The sequence below is a fragment of the Pteropus vampyrus genome, unplaced genomic scaffold (genome assembly GCF_000151845.1).
Source record: "Pteropus vampyrus isolate Shadow unplaced genomic scaffold, Pvam_2.0 Scaffold432, whole genome shotgun sequence".
NCBI classification, from domain to species: Eukaryota; Metazoa; Chordata; class Mammalia; order Chiroptera; family Pteropodidae; genus Pteropus; species Pteropus vampyrus.
Genome location: NW_011889213.1, coordinates 1,332,246 through 1,342,441, shown reverse-complemented (window position 1 = coordinate 1,342,441; position 10,196 = coordinate 1,332,246). Strand labels below are relative to the sequence as shown.

Here is a 10,196-nt window from a genome sequence, read left to right as displayed (position 1 = left end):
CTCATATATATGTCTCCAATGTTGCCTTCCATCCTATTTTCCTTATTCGTAGCCACTGGGATGATTCCCTACAGCTCTTTAGTTTCAACATTGACCTTTATGAGGCTGCCTCATTCATCACACAGATTCTCTTGCCTCTAGCCTTCTTTATTAAAGTCTATTATGCCAATCTCACATTTGGAGTTACCAAATAAGATAAATAACACATAGCTTTTGCTCTTTGGGAATGGAATTTCTCAAGAAAGTTCTGATGTGTACCCTAGTTGTTAAACAGATATCAAAACAGCCAGAAAAATGGCAGGCAAAATTCCATTCCAAAAACACTGCTAGAAAGGATGGCTTAAGTGGTCTTAATTCCTTTTAAAATATTTTTCTGTTGTGATTATTGTCTTAATGCCTTTTAAAATACTTTACTGTATATAAAGATACCAGAGAAAGTTATAAGGATCTGTGTATTAGGATTTGATTAAAGAGGCCAAGTAGGGAGTATGTCAGTTTGAATTATATGATATTTTCATTTTTGTAGATCAAAAATAATTGAACACCTTCAACAGAATATCTGAGGAGTGACATAAGTGGCAGAAGGAGGACAGATGCCACCACATTAAAATCCCAGCAAATTTCCTAGTAGGGGCTAAGGTATCAAACTTAAAAAATAGTACTTAATTATATTAGAAAGTACTTATTGATTAGAAATAAAGGTTCATTAAGCAGGGCTGGTAAACACCCATGAGAAAAATGAAGGAAACTTCAGGTTCTCTGAAGCTAGCAAAATAAAAAAAAAATGAAAACAAAACAAAACAAGACAAAACAAACAAACAAAAAACCACCACCATACAGAGAGCAAAAAAAAAAAAAAAGAAGAAGAAGAAGAAGATACGTTTTTAATATAATGTAAAGTAAGGATGCCATCAAATAGGACAAAAGTCTATTACTTTGTGATGATAATCTTGTGTTCATGCTTGAGATATAGAAATCAATGCTCCTTTTTAGTTTTCTTTCATCTTCCAAACATGGAAAACAACCATGTGGAAAGGGAAAGATTTAGGGCATAATAAACAGAAACCCATAGTTTGTCCCAGGAGAGCGAGATTTGGGTGGGATGTTGGGGAATCAGGGTTTTCCATTGTTTTTTCCTTCAAGCATGAGTTATTTTTATAATAAAAGAAAAATAAAGATTCTGATGTTTCCTTCTGAACCAAATGGGAAAACTTACAACAGTGAAAGAGAGGGTGGGGAAGAGAGGTGGGAGAGGAATATATATATATAGAGAGAGGTTTTAATTCCTTTTGCTCTAAATAAGGAGATCAAATCTTATTTCAAAATAACACCAAGAAGTTTAATATGAAGTAAGCTCCTCAGTGCGGTGCTGCTAATTTTTTTTGCATGATGCGTTTGCATCTCCCCCCTCACCCAACTCATGATACATGAGCTGTCAACAAGTCAGTATCTGGCAGGGAAAATCCAGGCTTATAAAAGGGGTTTGTTCTCCTTCATTCACGCTGAGATCTGAGACTAAGATAAGATCTGAGATCTCTCTGTGGAATGTAGCACAAAGAATGCGAAGGTTATGCTAGAAAGGCTCTTATTTGCTGTCTGTCTTTTCAGACCATGGGAAATAATCAAATTGGAAAAATGACTAACCGTTTTTAAGGACAAATAGATTTAACAAACATCTAGGTTCTCTAAATAAATTCATGTCATTATATGCTGCGCACATGATGTCCCAGAGCACTTGGAGACTAGAAAGTGTGGTGGCTGAAAAATGACTGCTTGAAATTTATTACTTGCAGGAAATTACTGTTTGACTATCGCCATGGGAACAAAAGACTTTTAATTATGGGAACATAACATTCTAATAACAAGCTTTCTGTTTCTGTAACCCCGCTTGCACACCCGACCTATGGGTCGACAGGTAGTGAATAGAAGAAAAATAGACCTTTGTGTTCAGACAGAATGAAGAATGGGGTTTAGAGCTTAAAAGCCTTGTACTTTTACTTTTCGCTGCTGCTTAATTTGGGGTCTGCGTACCCCTGGCAGACCCAGCTGGCTGAATAAAGAGTGTGTTTCCTATAACTCACTGATTTCTGGTGGTCTGTGTGTCTTTCAGGGGCTGGTGGCTACAACAAAAGAAACCACACACTGACATCTGAGGAATCTTAGAGAATGGGAGATGTAGAATGTGTTGAGACAAGCAAATGCCATTCCATTTTCAAGTTTCTGCAAACCATACACCTATAAGTTTGATCTCAGAAAAAGATTCTAGAATCGATTGTTCAAAAGACCTTTTGTACAATCCCTAGAAGAGGAACCACTTCGACCAAGTCATGGAAAATAATTTAACTTTTTATTTTTGCTAGATTAGTTGATCAGTGAAATTTAGTAGAAAATGAATCTGGCTTTCAACAGGGCAATTGAAAAGGACTCTCAATTTCTTACGAAGAGAGTGCAGAAATATAGACTGAATTCAGTGACAATTGTCAAGATATCTCTCATGTCCGATGACAGCATTTCTCTTTATCCAATAATAATAAGCATTTGACCCAAATTTAAGCTGAGCCCTGGATAAGAGACGTACAAGAGGAATGGTTAGGCAGACAGCTTGGGGCAGATGCACTGGATAGTTTTTTCTGCAGATACTCAAAGTATCTGGAGTTTGCTAGGGAAGAAGCGCTATGGCTAACTTGAACTCACGTTAAAGAGCCATATACCTGAAGTCGATGTTAAATCTGAACCCGAAGAATTCTTTCTTTCATATAATAACAATGAGGACATCAGTATGACTGGAATATGAACTTAACAACAGGCACGCAAAGGCAGGAGAGAGAATATCGACAGAGGAACCAAGAAACCATTTGAGGAATGTCCCCTATAGGAGGACAGATGCCACCTCACTAAATAGGGACCTAGTCATTCAAATCCCAGCAAATTTCCTAATGGGGCTGACATAGCTAACCTAAAGAATAGTAGTTAATTATATCATCAGGCAGACATGACCCGGGAGAAATATGGGCTGTACTCCAAAGAGGATGACATCCTGGGCTGGTTAGAAAATAGCTACATCTTGAGTGAGTCTCTGATCACAGAGGAATATTGAATAATTGGCAAGTGCTTTGAGGAGAGCAACTCTGCTGGGAGTAGAACTGGAATTCAAATTACATAATGAAGAATGGAGGTATCTGGTGATAATTACCCAAGAGAAAAGAAAACCTTTGGGAGAAGGGAATGCCCAGTGTCTCCACATATGAGAATATCTGTCTGCAGAAGACGGAGTCGATGTATCTTATGTGGCCTTATGGAGTCAAGAAACAAAACCAATCACGGGAGCTATAGATACTAATTTTGGCAAAAAACATACGTGAAAACTCACTCTTGGAGCTGTCCAGAGAAGCAGTGTTTCCTGTGGAGGTAAAGTGTCTCATTCTTTGGAGATGGTCAATTCAAATAAAAATAATAAAGATGTCACAGAATGAATGTGCAAATGAATGGGTAATTTGACCAACTGATTTGCAAGGTTCATTAAGATTTTATGAAGTCGGCGATCGTCCAGGCTTCATTCTCCTGACTTTTGACCAAGGTACTAGTCAGAGTAGGAAACTTACTTTTTAAAGTGGCTCTGCCACTCGTAAAGCCATTCTGCCTTCCCTCTTTCCTCTTGATGGGATTTGTAATATTTTTCTCAAAACTTTCTTATACTTTTAAGATTGCTTCCTACACGGGACATACGTGTAAGTCAAGATTTGGTCAGGAGCACGTTCTGGCTCAGCAGAGCTGCAGATTGTTTATAATGGGAGGTTCAGATGTTTTATGGACAAGTTCTAGCAAACCGAAAAGGCGCTAATAATTGCTGTTATTTAAACTATTGCCAAGCATAGGAAAGACACAAGGTTTCCCAACATACTTTTTATACCTGACATGTTTAAAATGTGCGGCTCACATGTTGGCAGGTGGCCAGTGGACAATATTTGCCAGTACCCAACATTTGCCAGTACCCAACATTTGCCAGTACCACAGAGAAATCTATAATTAGAACAAAGAAAAAGAAGAATGGGAGAGTCTTAAGTGGGTCAAAAAACTTTTGCAAAGTAGGTCAGGAATTCTGGTATCAATAAGCAAATTATTTAAGAAGCTGTAACTCCTTAAACTTATCATGGAAGGAGTGTTGTTGAAAAATCTGTTCAGGACTGAAGTAAGATGCCTCCCTCTTCCCAGAGCCTCACCCCTCACCTAAGATGACTGAAATGTCCTTGGAAGATGTGGGAGCGAGAATTTAAATGGTGCGCTCACCGAAATGTCATCTCTGGAAGACGGTCCATTCGGGGTCATTCTTTTCCGATGCCAAGGTCCCTCTCTCCCTTTCTTCCTCTTTTTAATTTTCTTTTTGGACGTTAGACTTCATTTGCAAATAATTGGGTCAATTATATTCCTTAGATGGCGCATAATCATTTTTGGTCCTTGCAAGTTCCCTCTCTCATTTATTTTTTTCTTTATGTACTCGTATATATAAATTGATTTAATTCCTGTTTTCCTTATGTCTCGTTCTCCTCCATGGGCAGCTGTTTTATTCTGCTTAATGCACATTCTCCAGCAAATATCCTGCAGAATTCATCTTCATCATTAGTTCTCCTGGGTCTCCAGCTTGCAGGCCCACACTACAGATCAACAGATTTGGACTTGCCAGCCTCTATAACTACATGAGCCAATTCCTTCTAATTAATTAAGTAGTTAATTAATTATAAGTAAAAGTAAATAAAAACATTAAGATAAACTACACACACACACACACACACACACACACACACACACACACACACATTCTTTTGGTTCTATTTCTCTGGAGAACCAAATATAATACCCCATGGAAAAAAATCATCCCTTGTTACCCACCTGCTGTCCTAGTGGATAATAGACTCCCTTTAAAATCGGTGTTATCACAGAAATGCCACAGTGAACATCCTTACATGTGTCCCTCTGTGAGCCTGAGTGAGAACTTTTCAGGTTTCAGACCCACATCACTTTGCAGACCCAGAGACCCTTCATGAACGGGGAGGCCAGAGGTCCTTGAGGAAGGGCACTACACCATTGCTACAAGGACACCCTGTTAATCTTCCTCTATGCTTTCCCCCAGAGACCAACTGAACCATTTTTAAAATATTCGTATTCATTACTTACACACTAGAAATATAAAACTTGGTCAGAAGTTCCCTTAAACTAATTGTTTTTAAAACCGTCTCTTAGAATGTCAAAAACATAGCAAAAACACAAGTGCCAAAATTTTCTAGAGTTTTTAATTTTATTTAAATTGGTCATCAGCTGAATTGATCATTTAAACCAGTTTTCAGTGAATTAACCCTGAGCTATTCTCCATGGCTGAATCCTCGTGTTTATTTTAATCTATGGCTTCCCTGGACCATTTCCGTCTTTGGCTTCTCAAGCCTATTCACTATGGGAAACTGAGCCCACTCAACTCAAAGGAGCTCTTGGTGGTTTAAAGGTTGGAAGCCAGAGAATCATTGTCCTTACTCCCTTCCTTCTTGAGCAGCTATAATTCAAGACATGAGCTGCTCTTGCAGACCAATACAGACCCAAGGTCATCTTGTTCAAATATGACCTGAAGGAAATCTACGAAGGGGAGAATCGAAAGGAGTTAAAGCACTCGTTTTGCTTAACCAGTCACATTTTAATTAGCGGTTTCCAGCAAAGAAGTCTTTTTAAAGACTGGGCAGCATCAGAAGAAAACTGGAAAGAAGGTTTTGCTGAAGTGAAATGCGTTGACATCAGGAAATGCAAGCTATAGTGTGGACCATGCTGAAAGTTCCTCCTCAATTAAGAAGGATCCCTTAGTGGCTGGACAAGTTTCCTCATCAGCATCTGGATAGAATGTGGGGCTGGACTCAGAGTAACGTTAGCAAGCAGGAAGCATTTGTGCTTGGCTGGAGGCAGGCACCGCAGAGTGGCTATTCACTTGCAGACCTCAGAAGAGGTGTCAAGAGAGCTCCAGCAACCAAGTGTTGCCTTACGGAGCTGGATTCACGGCTGGGTTGACGGGAAGTCAGCAATCAGGTGCTGGCTTCGCAGAGATGTGGAGGAGTTGGTTGGAAGCAATTGGAGCCACCACTGGATGATTTGCCTAAACCTGTCACACAGCAGGCTGGTTGGCAGGAAGGGGATTTGCAGCTACTTCGATTGCAGGAAGTGGGTCCAACACAAGTGGGTTGGCCAGAAAGCATGGTGCCACGGGAAGCTGGTGTGCAAGAGCTCTTTACAGAACAAGAGGGCTGGCAGTTAGCCACTGGCTGGCAGATGAAGGATATGGAAGGAGCTGGTTGGCAGGGCAATGGCTGGCAAGGGGAGGACACACAGCAGGTAGGACTGCAAGGACTCAACATACAAGTCGACGGATGGCAGGGAACTGACGTGTAAGGAACTGATTGGCAAGTCTTGAAAATGTAGCAGACGGGTTGGTAATAAGTCGATTTGCAGGGCTGATTTTCACCGCTCGCAGGTTGACATGAACCTGCCTGGCAACACGGTGGCCGGCATGGACTAGCTGCACAGACGGTTGATGGACAAGATGTTTCAAGATGGGAAGTTACCTCAGAGCAGGATGGCTGGCAGGACCCAGTGTCACAGCAGACCGATTGGCCACAAGCTGCCTGGCATGATCCGGACGCAAACACAGGTTCCTGGCAGGAGCTGGCTTCACAGAACTTTGGCTGACCACCAGTGGATTCCGAGCAGGGAGGCTGGCATGAGCTAACCAGATAAGCAGGCTGACCAGTGCTGGATTTGTAGTAGGCTGTGCAGGAGCTAATGGGTTGGCAAACAAAACCCACACAAGGAGTTGCTGGAAAGCAGGTAGGTTGACAAGGAGCAGGTTCACAGCCACTCGGGGCACTGCTGGATGGCTGACAGTTTTCTTCGCATGTGACCAATTGCCATGTTCTGCTCCGGCAGGAACTAGGCAAACAGATACCATTTCGGAAGTTGCCACGATTTGTGCATATGGAGATGGTGGGCACAGCTGGAATGTCTGTGGCGTTTCCAGGACAACAGCTATCCACCATGGTGCTGGTGCTAACTTTTCTGAGAAGTTGCAAACTCTATACCTGAGTTTGAAAAACATCTAATGCACAGGGGCTTTTATAGTCCTTCACTAGGGGTGTCAGCACAGCATAGAGCATCTTTCCTTGTTATTGTTTCTAGTCACTTGCATACAAACATCTGATTAGCAGGCTTCAGGAGGCTGCAGATGTTGTCTGCACTTTTAAAACTTGTCTGTTGAGTGGGGAGTTTTCTTTGCTAAGTTTGGACTCCTCGATGCTTTACCTGGTCTGGGATGAGCTGTCTCTTTTACGAGTTGTTCTCCGGCCTCCCTGAAGCAGGCCTTTCCTGGCACTAACCTCTCATCAGGAGGCCCAGCCAAAGCAGACTGCTCCTCTACCAGGAATGCAGTTCTGCGCAATTCAATCAGGAAATGAAGCCCTAACCCAGTTAAGGGAGGACGATGTCAGAGATGGCGAACAGAAAATCAGGCAATGCCTCCCAAGGACATTCAGCAACTCTGCTTCTTTCTAGAACCTTCCTGTTGGCTTTCCTGAAACTCAACTGGGCTAGTACCAGTAACAATAGAAATGGCTTGCATTTATCACATACTTACTACGTACCAGTCTCTGACCACGCTTTTCATGGAATCTTTGCAATGACCCTTGTTAGTAGGTATCATTGTCACCACCATGTTAGGTAGCAAAACTTGCTCAGAGAATTTCAATCATGTTCCCCAAATTATGCAAGTAATAAAGGGTAGAAATAAGATTTAAACCTATTCTGGGCTGAAATTAGCCACCTATTAGACCTCCCGACTTTGGAGGGGCAAGGACAAGACTCTAACACCATGCCTGAAGGCTGATATCTGTACAGCAGTGCTCACGGGCAGGTGGCCCAGCCCCTGTGCTGGGGATCATCTGCCCACTCCCGTGACTGTAATCATCAGCTAGATCAAACTGGTGTGAAGTACTAACCTCTACTTGTCAACACGCCCAAAGAAAATCCTTTAATTTGGACATTAAAAACTGCCGAATGTTTCATTAAGAAAGGTTAAACTCATGCTATGAAGTCAACATATGAATTTTGTAAATATAAAAACACAACAACCAGAAGTGATATGAGGACATCGCTGCAAAGTGGTTTTAGTGTTGAATCGACCTCTTCCAAGAGGGATTTCTGAGGGGCTTTCCTCATTCTTCCCCTCTTCCTCAGAGCCGGCCCCGGTCCTGCTTCACCAGCAAACTTCAGCATCCCACACCGGTCCACATCCTGGCCTGATTCACACTGAAGGCACATGATAGAATGGAAAGACCATGGCTTTGAGAGCCAGACAGGGCTGGTCTCTCTGGATCTGCTACTAACTCACTCTGTTGGCCCTCTTAGCTCACGACCCCAGGGTTCAAAGTACCCAGAGTCCATCAACTGCATTGCTGTTGTTCAGGTTATTTTCGTTCTTCCTCTCTGCTTCACAATTATCGAATATTCTGTAAATTCTGGAAGGTACTTTTCAAAGTACCAGCCACAAAATGCCATCTCCTTATACCTTCCTTGCCCTCATCTTCAAAAGAAGAGAAATTTTTCTGATTGAATGATGCCTGGGAAACCCTCTCCAAAAATGCCCTTCCTCAACCATTGCTTTTTATGTCACAGCATCAGTCACTTCTTTAGCCCTTCATCCCATTGCTATTCATCGTGGCATCTTGCAAACTACAGGGAGCCCTGAACTATGTTTTATTCCTGAATGTCTACATCCCAAAGTTCTCATCTTCCAAGAGGAAATACTTTTGGCTTTACCAAATAGCTCAATCAAAATGTAACTTGAATATATTTTAAAAATCATGTCAACTTTGATCTGAAAAATATACCAATATCCTACATTCATATATACCACTTTTGTTGTTTCAAAGCAATTCATTTTTATACCCATTTTTTTCCTAATTCTTCTCTTGCTTCCCTTTCTCTTAAAGACACCTCTCAAGAGGTTGGCAAAAGGGTACAAACTTTCTGCTATATATATATATAAGATGAATAAGGTCTGAAGAGCTAATGGATAACATGGTGACTATAGTTGATAATACTGTATCGTATAATTGAAATTTGCCAAAAGAACTTAAACATTCTCACCAAAAAAAAAAAGATAAATATGTGAGGTGATGGATGTATTAATTAGATGAGAGAAATTCTTTTACAATATGTATATCAAATCATCATATATGTACTTTCAATATCTTACAATTTCCTTTGTCAATTATACTTCACTAAAAAAAAAAAAAAAAGAAACCTCTCAATAGAGAGAATCTCATTTTGCCATGGTTTGAGGCATTAAGAACATCCTTTGTATCAGTAAAGGCTGTTGTGATCCCATTAAGAAATATGGTGATACATAAAAAACACAGGCTTTAAATGCAGATGGATAACAGACATATGAAAAGATGCTCAAGGTCGCTGACCATCAGATAAATGCAAATTAAAACCACAGTGAGATATCACCTCACCCTGTCAGAATGGCTATCATCCATAAATTAAAAAACAACAAGTGTTTAAAAAGATGTGGAGAAAAGAGAACCCTCATACATTGTTGGGATAGCAAATTGGAAAACAGTATGGAGGTTTCTCAAAAAATTAAAAATGGATATACCTTTTGACCCAGCAATTGCACTTCTGGGTATTTATCCAAAGAAAACCAAAACAATAATTCGTAAAGATCTATGCACCGCAATATTCATGGCAGCACAATTTACAATAGCCAAGATATGGAAGCCACCTAAATGCTCATCGACGGATGATTGGATAAAGAAATTATGGTTCATATACACAAGGGAATATTACTCAGCCATTAAAAAAATGAAATCCTACCATTTGCAACGACATGGATGGACCTAGAGGTTATTATGCTGAGTGAAATCAGTCACACAGAAAAAGATAAATGCCATATGATTTCACTTATATGCTGAATCTAAGGAACAAAAAGAGCAAACTAATCAAAAACAGACTCACAAATATAGTGGCCGATTTGGTGACAGACAGAGGAGAGGGAGGTTGGGGGGCTGGGAAAATGGGGTGAAAGGTTAAAGAAGTACAAATTAGTAGTTGATAGTTGGCCATGGGGATGGAGAGCACGGCATAGGGGATGCAGTTAGCATCCCCTA

At 40.8% G+C, this 10,196-nt stretch overlaps 1 protein-coding gene across 1 annotated transcript; it reads right to left on the bottom strand.

The window, feature by feature from the left end:
- Positions 1–6,059: 6,059 nt before the first annotated feature.
- On the bottom strand, positions 6,060–7,067 carry LOC105306343 (keratin-associated protein 29-1). Its single transcript, XM_011381287.1, has one exon. The coding sequence runs from the start codon at positions 7,065–7,067 to the stop codon at positions 6,060–6,062; it is 1,008 nt and encodes a 335-aa protein (XP_011379589.1).
- Between the last annotated feature and the right edge of the window lie 3,129 nt (positions 7,068–10,196).